General features: G+C 41.7%; 1 protein-coding gene across 1 annotated transcript in view; it reads left to right on the top strand.

The window, feature by feature from the left end:
• Nucleotides 1-1,153: 1,153 nt before the first annotated feature.
• SPAG6 (sperm associated antigen 6) overlaps nucleotides 1,154-17,509 on the top strand; it is a 46,522-nt gene continuing 30,166 nt past the window's right edge. Inside the window, exons 1-3 of the mRNA XM_048837918.2 lie at nucleotides 1,154-1,351; nucleotides 1,498-1,593; nucleotides 13,622-13,788. Of these exons, the coding sequence (XP_048693875.1) occupies nucleotides 1,327-1,351; nucleotides 1,498-1,593; nucleotides 13,622-13,788 (288 nt within the window). The 5' untranslated portion in view covers nucleotides 1,154-1,326. The remainder of the gene's footprint in view (nucleotides 1,352-1,497; nucleotides 1,594-13,621; nucleotides 13,789-17,509) is intronic.

A 17,509-nucleotide genomic window follows, 5' to 3' on the forward strand; every position in this document is an offset into this window, starting at 1 on the left:
TACCACACTTTGAATATTGCAGGCAATTCTGGTTTCCCAATCTCAAAAAAGATATATAAGAATTGGAAAAGGTACAAGGAAGGGCAACAAAAATAATTAGGGGTATGGAACAGCTCCATGTGAGGAGAGATTAAAAAGACTGGGACAGTTCATCTTAGAAAAGAGACAACTGAGCGAGAGATGATAGAGGTCTATAAAATCATGACTGGTGAGGAGAAAGTGAATAGGGAAGTGTTCTTTATCCCTTCATATAACACAAGTATCAGGGGGCACCCAATGAAATTAATAGGCAGCAGGTTTAAAACAAACAATAAAGTACTTTTTCCACACAAGACACAGTCAACCCGTGGAACTCTTGCCTGGGGATGTTGTGAAGGCTAAAAGTATAAAGATTCAAAATAAAGTTAAATAGGCTCATGAAGGATAGACCCATCAGTGGCTATTAGCCAAGATGGTCAGGGACACAACCCCATGCTCTGGGTGTCCCTAAACCTCTGACTGCTAGAAGCTGGAACCAGAGGACTGGGGATGGATCACTGGGTTAATTTCCCTGTTCCGTTCATTTGCTCTGAAGCATTTGGGTCCGGCCACTGTCAAAACACAGTATACTGGGCTAGATGGACCATTGAGCTGACTCATTATGGCCATTTTATGTTAATTAATGTGTTTGTGTTCCACAAAACACACAAAGGCAAACAGGTAATGGGGAGACAGCTTTTCTTCTACGGAAAAAAAAAAGGCAAATAAATAAATAAAAGCTATAAGGATGTGATAAAATCCATGATATGGTGTCTATGTCACTATATATAGTATAAAGACATGCCATACATTTTATGTTGGCTATGTAATATGTCCGCTAGGACAGCCGGATCCTGCATTTACACACTTGTTTAACTTTATGCCCAGCGCAGTGTCTCTACCGTCTATAGCTCCTAACAGACCCCGCAGCCAGCAGGTTCATTGCACTTTCCCCGCTAACCGCCCCCCACGGATCTGCGTGGCAGGTTTGAGCAGCCAAACACCCGCACGCTCTGCGCCCCTGGCCGGGGCTGGCCCCGCCCGCGTGCGCGACGTCTCGCGGGGGGGGGGTCAGCCGCCTGATGTCACAATCCGGCGGAGGCGGCTCCCGCTCCCTCCTCCCCCCGCCGGCGCCCGGCTTCCGTTTGGTTACCTAGGAGAAGGTACACACTGCGGCGCGGCCCTGCTCCTCGGCCCCGCCGGCAGCGTCAGGGGGTTCGCGCCCCGCGCCCGCAGCCCAAGTCGAGAGCGCCAGGGGCCCCTTCAGCCCCGTTCATTGGCTCGGGAGCTTCACCGCCACCCGGAGCCATGAGCCAGAGGCAGGTCTTACAAGGTATTTATTTGCGGGGCCGGCGCAGCGAGCCCCTGGCTCTGGCCGTGTGCGGGGCGGGAGGGACTGGCCCGGCTCGGGATCTCTAAGGCGCCACAAGGTCTCCTCGTTGTTCATGCTAACTCTGTCCCCCCCTCTGCCACTTGCAGTTTTCGAGCAGTATCAAAAAGCCCGGACTCAGTTTGTTCAAACGGTCGCTGAACTGGCTACCAGGTCACAGAACATCGAGACTCTCCAGAATGCAGGTAACGCGCTTCCTTCCTTCCTTCCTTCCGCCGATCGGGGCCTCAGCCCCCTGGGCGGGCACCAGCCCGCAGCGCGTGCCGGGGGTGGCTCGTACCAGTCTGCACTCCAGGTGCTTGCGCCTTAAGGCCAGTCTGCATTTGCTTATCGAACTGACATGCCCACAGCAGAGGAACCCCAAGAGGTGTAGCTGCATGATTCCCGATCGCTATGCCAGGAAAAGAGAGAAAGGGAGGAGGATCATACTCCCCCACCCAGGAACGAGTCGCTAGTTAACCGTTTTTACTTCCCTCCCTCCCCTACTGCAGTTTTATGAAGGAGAAAAAGAGCGCAGGTGTTACATTTAAGGAACAAATGCTAGGGTTTACAGAGTGCTACTATCATGCTCATGCTCAAATAAATTGGTTAGTCTCTAAGGTGCCACCAGTACTCCTTTTCTTTTTACTATCTAATTTGTGTGTTTAAACTATTGATGGTAGATCGAAAAGGAATGGTAGGAGATTAGCATTTTACTTTGCCATTATAACGGTGTCTGACAATGTTGGAGTAGAAATATTGATCTCATTGACAGAGGTGAAGAGAAAAACTTTACAGCTTTACAGAAATACTTTAAAATATAAATGGTTCCTGTTAAGTTCACAAAAGCTAAAAGTTTTTTAGGCACAGTGTGTTGACTGAGAAAATAAAATATCTGTAATTTTTAAATATTCAGCATATATCTGTGGAATTCTTCTAGAGACAGCTCAAGACTTTTTGTTTTGTTTTTGTTTTACCTGTTGCTTAGGTTTCCAACTAATCAATATGTAGGTACTGTATAGTTCTCATTGCAATCATATTTGGGCACCCTGTCTGTTGTATCTTCTTGGGTGAAATTTGGAAGTTTAACTATACTCTTGGATTGCACACACATATTGTCTTGCTTGACTGCAATTTTATTTCTAATTTTTTTAAGACTATGGATACCTATGATATGATCCCCTACAAATTCCAATTTATTTGTATTTAAAGGAAAATTTGGCAGTATAAATGAACTTTTTTATTTTATAAATAAAATTGTATTTGGAAGCATGAGGAATCATTAATAAATGGACTTTTAAATGAGGCTAGCTGTGATATTGTAAAGCAAAATCCTACTCAAACGGTAAGCAGGTATATATTGTGCTAGTTGTTTATAAATTGTTGAATGCTTTCAGCCTCTGATGTGTTCTTCAACCACCCAGAAATTCAGACTTATTGCTATTCTGGAATTTAATAAACCAAAATAAGAATAGTAAGGCATGTGAACTGATGAACAGTACAACCTGACAACTTATTTTATGGTATTGATAAACTAATTAGAATACTGTAAGCATTTTGTATTAAATACTTGTTTTCCAAGTCTGTTAAACCAGTAGTTTTCCTGAAATGCGATAGAAACAAAGAAAACATGTACAACTCGATTAATAAATTTTGAACCAAACCATATCACTATAGCTAAGTTCTTGTTAAAGAAAGGTTGGGCTTGACTGTGCAAATGATCCATGAATGGAACACCCATTAAGTAAGCCTTTTATAGTATTATATGACTGTGTATACCTCTTGATTTTGTCTTCCACACAACATGATCTTGGTGTCCTTACTGATGCAATTTGTCCTCATTTCTGAAACAGGACAGTTTGCTTGAGTATGAATTACTCACGATTAAGGGATTTGGGATCGGGCCGAATATTTTAACAAATTGTATTTCTTTTGGAAACAGTTCTGCAAACTATTCAAGTCAGGATCAGGCCTTATATTTGCTATTTAAAAAAATGACTAAAGAAAGTTATTGTTTTCAGAGAGTGAACAAAAAATCCCAACTAATCAACCAGATCAAACCCACCAACCAAACAAAACACCCCTAACCTCCAAGCACAGTTATACTCTACTTTGTTATTTTAAAACACTTGTGATTGATTAACTTAGTGTAAAGCTATTTGGCTAGTTGAAATTCTGATCACTTTACAAACTGGAAGGAAGAAGTGCAATGTCTCTACAACTAGCTAACAATTAGAAAAAGAAAATATCAAAACAGCTTTTTTGAACTTAAGTAAAATGAAAACAATGATATGGTTTAGATGAACAATAACTAATTTTAAAAAATAGGAAATGGGTTTAATGCACTAACTAGCATTTCACTTCAATGTCCTGAGGTCAAATAGTAGACTAGCTCAGGGGTTCTCACAACAAATTTTTTGGTGGCCTCAGAGAGCAGCCATCAGCTCTTGCTGGTGGCTGCTATGACAATTTTTCTTAAAATACTTAATTAATTTTAGGAAAAACAAATAAATATGCACGTATAAATGTCCAAATCATTGTAATTTATTTATGTAGGCTTTTTTTGCACACTCAATAATAAAAATAATGTACAGTTGTCCCTATTCTTTACTGGACCTAAATAGAATAGAAACACAAATAAGGTGCTTTGCATGTTTTGCTTTTTTTGGTTGATTTTTTTTTTTAGACTTGATAGCTAGTAAGTCTACTATTGTGAAAGTGATATTTGTATGTTTGTTAATATCACTTTGCACAGCAGACTTACTCATCCTCGGCAAGTTGGGGGACAAATTAAACCCTGGATGGGGAGGTGGGTACGGAGACAGGGGGGCCAGGGGTGATGCGGGACTGGATGGGAGGAGGGAGCGGGGGTCAGGGTGATGGTGGTGGTGGGGGGTGAGTCCGGGGCTGAAGCCTTGGGTCCTGCTGCATGGGTGGGGGCTGGAGGCAGTGGGGGCCAGTGGTGAAGTGAGGAGGGTGAGCCCGGGGCCAGAGCCCAAAGCCCTGTGGCTGGGGAACAGAGCCTGCTGCCGTAGGGACAGAGCCTTCTGCCCACCACTGAAGGGCTGAAGCCAAAGCCCAAGGCCCACCACCCCCAGGAAGCTGGGGAACTCACACTGGTTGCCTGCTCCTCCAGTGTTTGTGGCTTCAGAAGGAGGCAGGGTCCAAGCCCTGCTGGTGACCCCGGGGTAGGGGCCACTGCTATGCTCCCCTTCCACCCCCCCCAGTCACCACCCAGGAGGCTGTGGCTGCAAGAATAGCCCCTGGTGACTGCATGTGGCCACGGTGGCCGTGTTTGAGAAACGCTGGACTAGCTTACAAGTGAAAACAATGACTCAATACTGCACCCACTGACATAAATGGAAGCAGGACTGGGGGATGAGTTTCATAGTTTTATCCTAGTTTCCACTTGTGCGCATCATAAAACCATCAAGCAAATTGGCATGATTCAGCCTGTTGACAGTTTCTGTTCAAAATAGGCCCAGGACTGGGATATCTGAAGTACTCCAGTTCAGTATTCCAGTTCTTTTTTTTTCTAAAATATGTGTTCTAGGAATTATTTTGGGGAAGTCCTATGGCCTGTGTTATACAGGTCAGACTAGATGATCACAATGGTCCCTTCTGGCCATGGAATCTGTGAGGGGCCTGATACTGTATTTGTTGTGCAGCCAAAATTCCTACTGAGTTTTGGCTGGACATTGAATGCAGGATCAGGCCCCAGCCTACTGGTGTATTGGAACAGCAATGCACAATGTTTGGGTGCCAGACCTGTTTCAGTTTAGTCCTGTTACTCCTGTTTCATAAGTTTTAAATTTTCTCTCAAATTTTAGATAAGAAAAATATTTGCAATGATAGTTTTTGTATAATTTTTTTAAACTGCTGACATTCACAGACATTAAAAACAAAACCTGAATTGCTCCTTGAAAACCAATTCATAATCATATGATTGTAACAACGGCTGTTGGTATTGAAATACTTCAGCAAGTGTCAAAGTGTCAAATGCACAATTTCTAAAACTGAATGTGGTTAATTGCTTAAAAAAAAAAGAACTAAGAACCATATTTTGAGGCATTGTTGTCTAGCAGACAACTGTCATGTCTTTTTTGGTGATCCTGCTATATGAAGCTGTTTCTAATGAAACAAGGGGAGAGGGCAGTTCCTTTATTACATAAGAATGAAACCATTCTGTATACACTTAAAAGTTGTCTCTTTGCTTATCTTTGTAAATAAAGCTCATTGTTTAAAACAGAGAACTGTTTTAAGAAGATGTAGCACTGGATCCTGAAAGATGCTGGCTGTCTAAACTTCCATTGATTTTAACAGGAGTTGAGGATGCTTGTCACCTTACAGGAGAGGGCCCCATACTGAATTTAAAGGACTGTCAGGCCTGATCCTGCTCCCAGTGAAGTAAATGGCAATTTTGCCATTGAATTAAATTTGAGCAGCATTGGGCCTTTAAATAACTTACTTTACATCAGTCAGTGTAGAAATCCTTAGCAATAAATACATGAAATTTCCTAATGTCAGTTCAAAAATGAAATACAGTTTGAGAGGGCTCTTGCTCTTTATAAAACAGTGTCCTTGATCAAAAGCACCCAAGCTGGAGATGTTATTTTTAAAAATTTTGATTATACTTCAAGCACCACTTATCTAGTATCATAATAGATGCCATTTGAGGAGGCATGTGAACCAATAGTGAGTAACAAGAAATGCAATATCAGTGGCAACTGTATTGTGGTAGTAGATAGATAATAATACTAACAGTGTAATTGAATTTAAAATATAATGGCTCAGATTGAACTCCTAAATCTGCGCACACAGATCTCCACCACCTTTTGCACAAAAACAGGGTCAGTGCCGGTGCTTAATTTGTAATGAAAGAGGTGTGGGGGCTCAAGCAATTCATTTACTTTTGTAACTGACACACCAAACTAGGAGGTGCCAGGGCTCAGCCCTGGCATAAATTAAACACTGTTTAATGCCCTTAGCAGCACCATTTTCCCCTTTCAGACCCTGTGGAGGCCTTTCAATATGGTCTGGGCTCCATACTAGTGAAGACTGGGGATGTGTCTATGCTGCAACTTGGAGTGAGCCTCCCAGCCTGGGTAGACAGACTCGTGATAGCAGGCGTCAACCTAGTGTGTTAAAAGTAGCAGTGTGGACGTTGTGGCTCTGGTGGAGACTCAGGCTAGTCACCCAAGCTTAGACCTATGGTGTCAGGTGGGCTTGAAAGCCCAAGCGGCATCGTCCACACTGCTATTTTTAGCACACTAGCTTGTGCCCCTCTGTCTACCCTCACTGGGAGGTTTGCTGTCAGCTGCAGCCTACGCATACCCTGGGAGGGCTGAAGGGAAGATACATATCTTCCCACCCCGAATACACGCATACCTTCTGGACTTTGTGGCGAATTCTCAGTAAAGATAATATAGCGCCGGCTGTATTATTCTGTCTGCAGAGCCCCCACCCCCAATCCTGTAGCCACAGTTGACCTGGGAGTTAGGGGCCATTACAGATAATGCTTCATGCAGGTGACTCTGGCTTTCCTCTGATACCCACATTTGGTGCAGAGTGTGCCAAGTTTGGAGGCTACCCTATGGCCTCTTCCATGGGGGAGCAGTTCCCCTCTGGGACCGTGAGAGATCATTGCGAGAGAACCTTCACAAAGATTTCCTCCAATAGAGCTCCTTCCTGTATGTGTGCTTTCTTGCTGGCCATTGATGTTTTTGTGAATGGGTCTACTCACATGAGTAAGTGCTACTGATTACTCAAGATGAGTAAATGTTGCAGAATTGGGCCTTTTAATTCATAATTAATGCACATGTCTGGAAAGGCAAAAAAATCCTCCCCCAGAAAACCTGCGTCAACTGGTAAATGTGTAACTGAGACACTGAAAAACAATTCACTTATCAAATTTCATTCTAGTGGGCTGGGATTTATGGAAGAAATCTGTTTTGATGTTAATACTTTTACACATTTCTTTTAAAAATAAATCTGTTCCTTTGGCAGGCACAACCCATGAATTTTGGTATCAGAATGAATTATTAAAAGAAAAACAATGATTTCAAATATTAGAAATTGCATGTTTTCAACAATAATTAAAGATGGACTTGAATCAGCCCCTCCACCCCATGTGATCCAAACTTCTACCTGCCTTGAACTTTGGGATAGTTTGGAATCAAGTCTGAACTTTTGGCACAGGCCCATTTCTACTAGTGAAAATCTTATTCACTGTGAGCCTAATTCTGCCATCCTCACTCATCCTTCCTTAGAAGTAGAATATTCCGCAAGTAGTCCCACTGGAATGAATGGGATTACTTGCTGGGCAATTTGATATTCAATAAGAATAAGTACAGCGGAATCAAGTTCTATGAGTTTAGTGGTTTCTTAATTTCTGGAATCCGGTTCTGTACTCTCACCTTCAGCTTGAGTGAGAATTTAAGTTATAATACATTTTCTTGCAGTGGAGCTTGCACTGATGAGGGTTGTTGCTCTTAATTATGAAGTTAGACATCCAGTTGGAATTAAGAATCAGTGTTATTTCACTGACTGAAATGGCCTCAAAGCCAACAGACTAAGGAACAATTCTTGCCATCCTTTCTCATGGCTAGATCATGCCCTTCCGAATAAAGGCTCTGGGTGGCTAGGAGTTGGGTAGAAAACTGAGGGTGGAATTTGAGAATTTGAAAAATGGAATTTGAGAGGCAATGTAGTCCAGTGGATAGAGAACTGGATAAGGAATTGGGAGACCTGCTGCCGACCTGCTGGGTGACCTGTGCAAGCCACTTTACCGCTTTGTGCCTCTGTCATGTCTATTCAGACTATAAGCTCTTCAAGACAGGGGCTGTGTCTTATCTGTTTCTACAGGGTCAAGTGTGATTGGTTGTGGGGCTTGATGTCAGTTGAGACTTCTAGGCACTACTGTAGTACAAATATTAAACATTTCCAGCTCTCTATTGGTAGGGTGGTTTTTCTAGAGAGGGCTGAGTGCATGGCCATAAAAGGATAGTGAGGACATAGAGTGCAGAGAAAGGAAGATGTACACAGGAAGCTTGAATGGTTTACTCAAAGCCACATAGGAAGCTCATAGCAGACCTGAGATAGAGTCAAGATCTCCTGAGTTCCAGTCCACTATCTTAACAACAAGACCATCCTCCTTTCTTTTCTTTTTGTGTTTCAGGTGTTCTCTCCCAAGCAGTAGAAAGAACCAAACAAAGGCTGCTGTCTGTGGCAGACTACTCTTTGTTTGGCTACAGAGTCTTGGAAAGAAAAACCTGGAACCTGTAGCTACCCTGAAGGCTTTTCCCTGGTAAAGTTAGGCAACAGCCAAAACTTGCCTGCTGAAATGAGGCAAATCAGGCTTTTGCACAACACCACCACTTGAAATGTGTGAGTTAAAGGTGATTCAGTTTATAAAGGCTATAAGGTTTCTTTGAAACAAAAATGATGAATTAGAAACTGTGGATAGAAAGGGGAGTCATTCCCTGTCCAAGGTCAGTCACTGTGAGGTTATGTAAGGGAGAATATTTGCCTACTGTTCTTAGTTACTTCATCTCTGAATAGCTAATAGGATCTCTTCAAAGACAAATCTAGACTGTTGGTATATGTAGCATACTTTGTTGTTATTCTTTACTTTCTACATTGCTGCATGCAAACAAAAGTTAGAGAATTCGTGAATAAAGTTTTCCTGCCTCTGTAACAAGAGACGTATCTACAGCAAGTCCAAAAAGCAACCCCCTATCAAAGCTCTATAGTAGGGCACTGCTACTTCCAGTTCTCTGTCTGCTCCTTCTGTTTCTACATAGGAATTAATTCAGCTATCCCCGAAATGGGCGGTAGTGGTGAAATGAAGAGCTCCCTATTCTTATTTGGCTGTGTGCCAAAACATTCTGCCCCTCCCCCCCATCCAGTAATTTTTTTCTTGTTCAGTTCCACATACTTGGGTCTAGTGGTGGCAGTCCTCTGTAAGATGTCTTCCTTTCCATCTCTGGTCATCTGTATTTGTGGGGCAAGGAGATAATGTTCTTCAGGCTACTTCCTTTCTATGGCTGAGTTCTATTTTGGAGCTCAGTCAGGAAAAGGTGATATGGGTCTTTTATACTTGTTCCCTTAGTAATCATCTAGGGAAGAACCTTCCCCATCCCAGTGAACCAAACGGCAGCAATTCAAAGTAGATTGAATCTTCTCTGTGAAGGATTTGGTTTTGCGTCTGTTCTATTCAGGTTCTTATGTTGAGCCCATCATCATGGTATCTGAGTACCTTCCAGAAGAAAGAAGACTAGTATCTGTTGTGTGCTATGTGTTGCTTAGCAGGAAAGTAAGGGTGAAAAAGAAAGTTTTGCATTTTCACCAGAATGTGATGAGCATTGTTGATTGACATTCCTGTTAGCAATGTTTGTGCCAAAAATGACCTGATGCACTTGCTTTGAAGAGGTAAGTAGATTGTGTAGTCACCAAAGCCTCCTGAGCATGCTGTGGGATCGTTCCTAAGTGGGCACTAGTAATGTTGTAATAAAAAGGGAGAATGTGCAGAAAAGCAATGGAGGATGTACTGGGATTAACAGACATGGGCAATGTGAGTTGTGTTGGAATAGGAATAGTAACCTTTCTTCTCTTAAAGGCACAGACTTGTTAAACTGTGTAGTATTTTATGTTATACAAAAAACATTTTTAATCTTAAAGAGGGTGTCTGTGTCCATATACATTCTATGATAGGTTCCCCTAGCAGGTAGGCACAAATATGTGTTTTGTTGTTTGTTGGACAGGACCTAGCTAAAACTGCAGCAGAACTGATACTATAATTCTAGTACATGGTCTCTTTCTACTTCTCTCTGCTGTGCTGGGGCAATGTCCGATCCCAGTTGCTCTGATATTGTAGCTAAACTTTTTTTTTAAACTATTTTTTCCCTTCCCCTTTTGGCAGCTATTGGTTTCAATGTGGGAAGGGAGGGAATGGAAATTGGCTTGTGTGGAGGTATGTATCTGGTGTACAAACCTGGATGGGGAGGGGCAGGAGTGGTGGTGACAACTTGTTCCCTCATGTACAGAATCCCTGATTCCTTCACATGCTTATGCTTGTGAGTGGTTCCATTGAATTGCATGAGACTACACCTGTGTAAAGTTACTCATGTGCATAAGTGTTCACAAAATCAGGGTCCTAGATTGTCTGGGAAGCAGTAGCCAGCTGGAATATATAGACCTTGTATTAGAGGGCTAGCAGGGCCTTGACACTAATAGTGAGAGAGCTATTACCATGGTCTTACAGGGAGAATAGCCACAAGCCTTTTTGTTTTTTAAATTAATGTAAAAGTTCTTACTGATGTTTAAAAAGCAAACCAAACTTAAAGTATCCTTACTGTTGGGCTGTATAGCCTAATATGTGTGTCCATATATTTGTAAAATGAAGAGGTAGTTGGGAGTTTCTGATGTCTAAATGTTGCACTGCTGTTCTAATTTTATGCTTTGCTTTTTAAAGTTAATGTTACAATTATTTTGATTCAAATTCTACAGATTCCCATGGGGTGCTGGTTGGAACATTTTTGGGAGATAGAGGGTGTGGACTTTGCTGTAGATGAGGATGAGGGGGGAAATCAAGAGACTGTTGGAGTTGCTGCTAAGTACTGGCATGTTAAGGGAAGGAGCATGTATAATGGGTCATTTGATTTCAGTGGGGCTGCTTGCATGAGTAAGGATTGCTTGAGTGAATAACGGTTGCAGAATTGGTGTCCAAGGACCTGTTACTGCTCCCATTGAAGTCACTGGAAAAACTCCCATCGACTTCAGTGGGAACAAGGTTGAGTCCACCCTCCAAAAGGAAAGTCTTCCTTTGTGGCAGGCTGATCTGCCCTTTGCAGACAGAGCTGTCATCACCAAAAGCTGTGGAAAAGGAGGTAGATGCCTTTGCTCTTCTTACAGCCAAGATTGAGGTTAAAACTTGCACTTCAGAGGAGAATTTACAACCTCTAAGTAACCAAATTGAAACATATATATGGAGAGTATAAAACTATTTAATGAGTGCTAGTCAGAGAAATGCTCTGGCACACAATAAATGAGAAATCATAGGATGTGGGGGGACTTTTTTTGAGGAGTGGATTTTTAAGAGGGGTCTCAGATCACTGATAGGATCTAGACCAGGAGAATCAAACTCATTGTGCAGAAGGGTCCAGCTTTTGCTTTTAACCATGGCCTGTGGGTATAGTATAGCTTTAGAACTATATAATGTCCTCAGTGAATCTCCCACTGTTGTCAATACAAGGTTTACATGAAGATCAAGAATACAATATGGCTGCTTTGAGTTCAAACAACAACAAAACTTTTATTCAATACCTTTTGTCTCATTGATATATCACTCTGGGAAAATATGTTCTCCTCTATGACCACCACTATTACTACTCTGTTTCTCAACCTTTCCCATCCTTCTCCTTTCTTCCCATTGCATATTTCCTCCCCCCTCCATTCAATGGTCTTCACACTAAATCCCTTCCCTATTGCATCATCTAACATGATCATCAGTGAAATATTTGTAAGGCTAATATTCAAAGTGGTGTCACTAGGGGTATATTTACACTTCGAGATGGGGGTAGGATTCCCATCTCGAGGAGACATACATGTGCTAGTCTCACTGAGCTAGTGATCTAAAAATAGAGTGTAGCTGTGGCAGAGTGAGCACTGGAACAAGCTGGCTGCCCCAGAACATGCCCATCCAAGACCCTGCGCCTGTACTTGGGATGGCTAGCCCATCCTGCCACTGCCGTGCTATACACTCTTTTTAGCGTGCTATCTCAATGAGAGTTGCGTGAGTAGGTCTCCTTGAGCTGGGAATCACACCCCCACCTCAAAGTGTAGACAGACCCTGTAATTCAGCTTTAATACTCAAATTAAATTAATAGCCAGCAAGAGAGTTCCCCCATCAGTGCAGTTGTTTCAGGCTCAGGCTGTCTCAAAGACAATCTGCACCATACCGTCTTGAGGGCGTTAATCTCTGTGCTTTCACAATCATAAGGGCTAGAAGTATATTTCTGAGAAATGAAAGCTTAAATTTTGCAGAATCTGGATATGTCATGAAGGCCACAAATGTCACCTAGTGTGGATCTGGCACTTGGACCCCTCAGATCTAGACTGCTTCAGTCTCTGTTGCATTCAAAGTTTGATCCACTCAAAATGTTAAAAAGGTTTGTTGACTCTCAAGCCCACCCACAGATGTTCATAGAAATACAGGTTTGGATAAGGCTTGGAAACAAAAAATGTAGAATGATTATTTCCTTCTGCTCTGTTGGCAACTTAGATCATTTTATAAATTGACCTGAAAAAGAGGGATCTGTGCTTTCTGCTATGACAAGGGAAGTTGAGTGGCACAAGTTTAACATACATCAAAAGCAGAAAATCCATCATAGTCAGTGTAAAAGTAACACTGCTCTTGTCTACTGAATTCTATGTAGTATGGAGATGCAGAGAGTGTCTGATCGCTCTGTGCTCAACCGGATCTTCAGTGGGCATTGTGCATTGTGTCAGGAATGGAGGATTGAGCATATGTCTGAGCCATAAGGGGGACAAGGGCATAGCTGGTAGATCTTTAAACGTTGTGGGTGAAAAAAATCTGTGTCTGGCAAAGCAGACCTGTTACTCTTCCCATAATCTGCTATAGGAGCTGTAGCCTCTGTCCAGATGTCCTGGCCTGTTGGGGCCAGGATGACTTCATGTAGAGCAAAGCCCAAATAAAAAGATTTTGCTTGATTTCTCAAGATTTGCCCCCAAATACTCACCTGCTTAGGTATATTGTTGTATGCCAGATGGACTATCAGGAGAGGAGTGGAAAGATAGTTTTGTGATTATTGTGCTGAACTGGAAATGAGACTTGCTTCCTCACATGTATAATGGGGATAACAGTACTTCCCTACTACGTAGGAAGTTCTGGTGATAGATAAGTATCTGAGAACTTTACAGACATTAATTCAAGTGCCGGGAGGAGAGGAGAGGCAAATCAGTACCTAGATATAATACATCGCCCACCCATGTGTTGCAAATACATCTTTACTTGCAGGAAAACAGATGGGAATGTTAGACATTAGCAGGAACAGGCAAATATTTGATTAATTTTCAGTGGAACATTTGTGAATTTACCACAAGTTTCTGCTACTTGTAAGAGTCTATTTAATTTGTTTTTATGAAAAAAAGTCTGTTTAGATAAATCTTTGCTTATTGTGTTGTTTCTTTCTTCTTCTTCCGAATGCAACTCAGGTGTAATGTCTTTGCTGAGGCCTCTTCTGTTGGACGTGGTCCCAACTATTCAACAGACTGCTGCTTTGGCTCTTGGGAGACTTGCCAATTATAACGATGACCTGGCAGAGGCGGTTGTTAAGGGAGACATTCTTCCACAGCTTGTATATTCACTGGCTGAACAGAATGTAAGGAATTTTTATTGTGAAAAAAAATTCAGTGAAAAAAACATAATGAACTGTCTTGACTCTTAGTGCAGTAATACATGTACTGAAGTTACGTATAGCATGTACATTGGTCTCCTGGTAGGTCAAAATATACTGTAGTCATAATTGTAACTCAATGAGACATTTAAAAATTCTTATTTTGCATTATCTGTAATATATTCATGGAAGCTTTATTTTTCTGAAGTGTTAATGAAAGGATTTGTAGAAGGCTAATTTTTTTTAAATAATCAGAAATGCTGTACTGATAATTGGTTAGAATTTGTCTTTAATTCTGAACGCTTATAAAATGCACATAAATTGAACTGCAGTTATCCTGTAGTTAACATCTCCAAACATGAACATTTGGAAACTTTTATAGCATAAGGAATATAAAATCTAATTATTGGCACAGACACAGTACAATACATTAAAAGGATTTAATCTGCTTGTTTGTCAAATAAAATGTCATATGATATAGCACAAATATATCTGACATGCTCTTCCCCACTTTTCCTACAGTATTTGGATGGATTCCAATTTTAGGATCCTAACTTAGATTAACAGCAATGTTTTCATGCATAGTTCCTAGTGATTGGAAAATACAGAAATTTGAGAGTTAAAATATGGCTACAATTCCAATTTATTTAACTGCATTTAGATTGTAGTTTTGTTGTTTTAGATTTAGAAGAATTAAAAATATCAATGCTTATCACTGAAATGAAATTACATAGCTTTTCATCTTTTGAGAATTCAGAAGTTATCACTAATCAAATAATATTTTCATTGTTGCATATCTGATTAATACTTCTACAGTCATAATAAAATTACATATTATTATTGAAGGAAATCACCCATTCATTCTAAAATATGTGTATATAGTATGGAAGCAAAGTAGGACTTAGACAAAGTTATAAATAATTTGGTTATTTAACTGTATTTTAAAGAGAGAAAATTATGGTCTTTGTTGTTTGTTTGATGTTACACCATTTATTTGATAGCAGAAACTATACAAAGTTAACATAGATGCTTTGACTTATCTTTTCCATTTTAGTGTCTATACTGTCAATGCATCCAGGAGGCAGCTGTGATTCAAAATCACTTGGGGCATCAGCAAGATTAGTGTGAGGTCACAGAAGGCCTACCGTGCTTTAGTGACTGAGGGCAAGTGAAGGAAACTAATTATCCAGTTCATACAGAGTTTAGCAAGACATGCAAGTAATTTGTTAGTTCCTATGGGCAATTCCCTATGCATTCCTTTTCCATTCATTTTATGCATCAGTATAAAAAAGGATCAGATCCTGTGAGCACTCCATACGTGGAACTTCCATTGACTTGTACATGTGCAGGAATTACAGGATCAAACATCAGATCAGTGTTTTGTCATATAAACTGAGTGAAAATAAAAAAGGTTTTATAGCACATTCTAAATGCTTTTTGTGAATGTGTTTTATTTCAAGAACAACATATTGTGAATAAGAATAAACCCTAAAAAGTGTCTTTTCCCCACAGTATAACAGGAATAATGCACATGCACACACAGGAGGGTGTATAATGGGGCAGATCCTCAGCTGGTGTAAACTGGCATAGCTCCATTTAGCTATACCAGTTTACACCAGCTGGGATCTGCCCTATCATGGATATATTATTCCTATTAAATTATGCTTTGGGCAGAGAAACACATTTTTTAGGGTTATTATTCTTATTCAAAATATCTTTTTCATTAAAAGCAACCTATTTTTCAATTTCAGAACCAGGTTCTTCTGCCACTGAAGTCCTGGGGAGTTCTGCCATTTTAATTTCATTGGGATCAGGCCCTTAGGCTAACATCTGTCAATTTGCACACTAACTACATGAAGACTAGATTTTGTCTGGCCCATTTTTATAGGTGTAGCACGGTTCACTTAGGGGCCAGCAGGCCTAGTAGGTTGGCCACAGCTCATTAATTTCCAAAGTCCTGAGGGAGGGGTCCTTGTCAGGCAGTCTGGGGGCATGTTAGCCAAGTTACAGTCTGTCCTTTTCTGGGTTGCCCTCAGTTGGGCTAGGGGAAGACGGAAGGGTAGGGAGAGCTGGGCCCTCCTTCTCAACTGGATCCTGGACCAGGGACCAAAGGGAGGATGGGGGTGCTATGCTTCCATCCCCACTAACTGATACCCCAGATCAGCCTTCCGTGGGCCACTTCCTATCTTCACAGTGCTCTCTTCAGTTTGGAGCATGGTCACAGCCCTGCTTCCCTCCTCACAGAAGGTTGTTCAAGCAGTCAGTGATTCAGGTAGTCAGCTGGGGCTTCCAAATTGCGGTGTCCAATGATTTCCCCCTTGTCAGGTAGAAGGGGAAAGAAAAAGCAGTCAGGACCCTGGCTGTCCATGGAGGTCTTACCCACGGTCCAGGTTCTTCTCCTAACTGGCTTCCTTCTTATAGACAGCCTTTCCTTCACTCTCCCCCCAGCTTGATTCCCAGAGTCCCATTTTAAGCAGGTCCTCCATTTGGAGCATATTCTGCAGCTGCTGAGGGGCAGGGCCTTCTTGGCTTGGTCTTGCTCCTTTAGTCTTAGTGAGGGGTCTGTAAACCCCATCACAATAGGCATGTAGGAGGTGTTGGCCCTCAGATGCTTCACAATCAACTGTGTACTCCCCACACAAAGCCAAGGCACAATCTTGGTAACTGCTCAGAGAAAGGACAAGGACTGCTCCCTAGGGAGCGTTACCTAGGGAGGTGGTAGAATCTCCTTCCTTAGAAGTTTTTAAGGTCAGGCTTGACAAAGCCCTGGCTGGGATGATTTAATTGGGGATTGGTCCTGCTTTGAGCAGGGGGTTGGACTAGATGACCTCCTGGGTCCCTTCCAACCCCGATATTCTATGATTCTATGATTGATTCTAGTGCCCACAGGGGCACAAGGAAACCAAAGGGGGTAGGGAAGAGAGGTGGCCAGGTGCACAAAGGGGAGCATGCTATGCTGTCCTAAGAGAGTTAGAGAGGAAGGGTGATCCGGTGTTTAGGGTACTAGCTTGGGACTTGAGAGACGTTGAGCAGATCATTTAGGGCCAGCATTTTAATGGTATGTAGGTACTTAATGATGTACATAGGCAGCCAGTGGAATTTATAACAGCACATAAAGCAGGCTAGTGCCTAATTCTCATAGACTTCATTGAAACTTAGGCATCCAACTCACTTAGGAATTTTTGAAAATCTTATTAGGCATCTATCTGCATCATTAGGTGCCTAAATACTCTTGAAAATCTGTCCATTAGTCTGTGTGTTCCCCATCTGTAAAATGGAAGTAATATTATTGGGCTTGTGAGGATAAATACATTCTACAGTATTGGAGGCCATATAAATACCTTAGATAGAATCTGTCCTGGAGCTTGCCCTGTGCTGGGGGCAGATAGGTGCATAACATACACAGTCTGGTCCAACAGATCAGATTTATTGTATTTGCATAGCTTTTGTGAGTTGTGAGCATTCATTTATGCAGATATATGTATCTTTCCTGTTACCTTTTTGTCACACCTCCTCAACCCTCCCATTTTGTCTGTTTGTTTATCTATTGCATATTGTCAGCATCTTAGATTGTGAACTGACTAGGGCAGGGTCTGTATGTGTTAATTGTCTGTTCAGTGTCTTGTACAATGGAGCCTTCATCCCTAATTTGGGTACTTATGTGCTACTGCAATAGGAATTAATAAATAGTAATAGTAAAATACTT

This window comes from Caretta caretta, chromosome 2 (assembly GCF_965140235.1).
Source record: "Caretta caretta isolate rCarCar2 chromosome 2, rCarCar1.hap1, whole genome shotgun sequence".
Taxonomy (NCBI): domain Eukaryota; kingdom Metazoa; phylum Chordata; order Testudines; family Cheloniidae; genus Caretta; species Caretta caretta.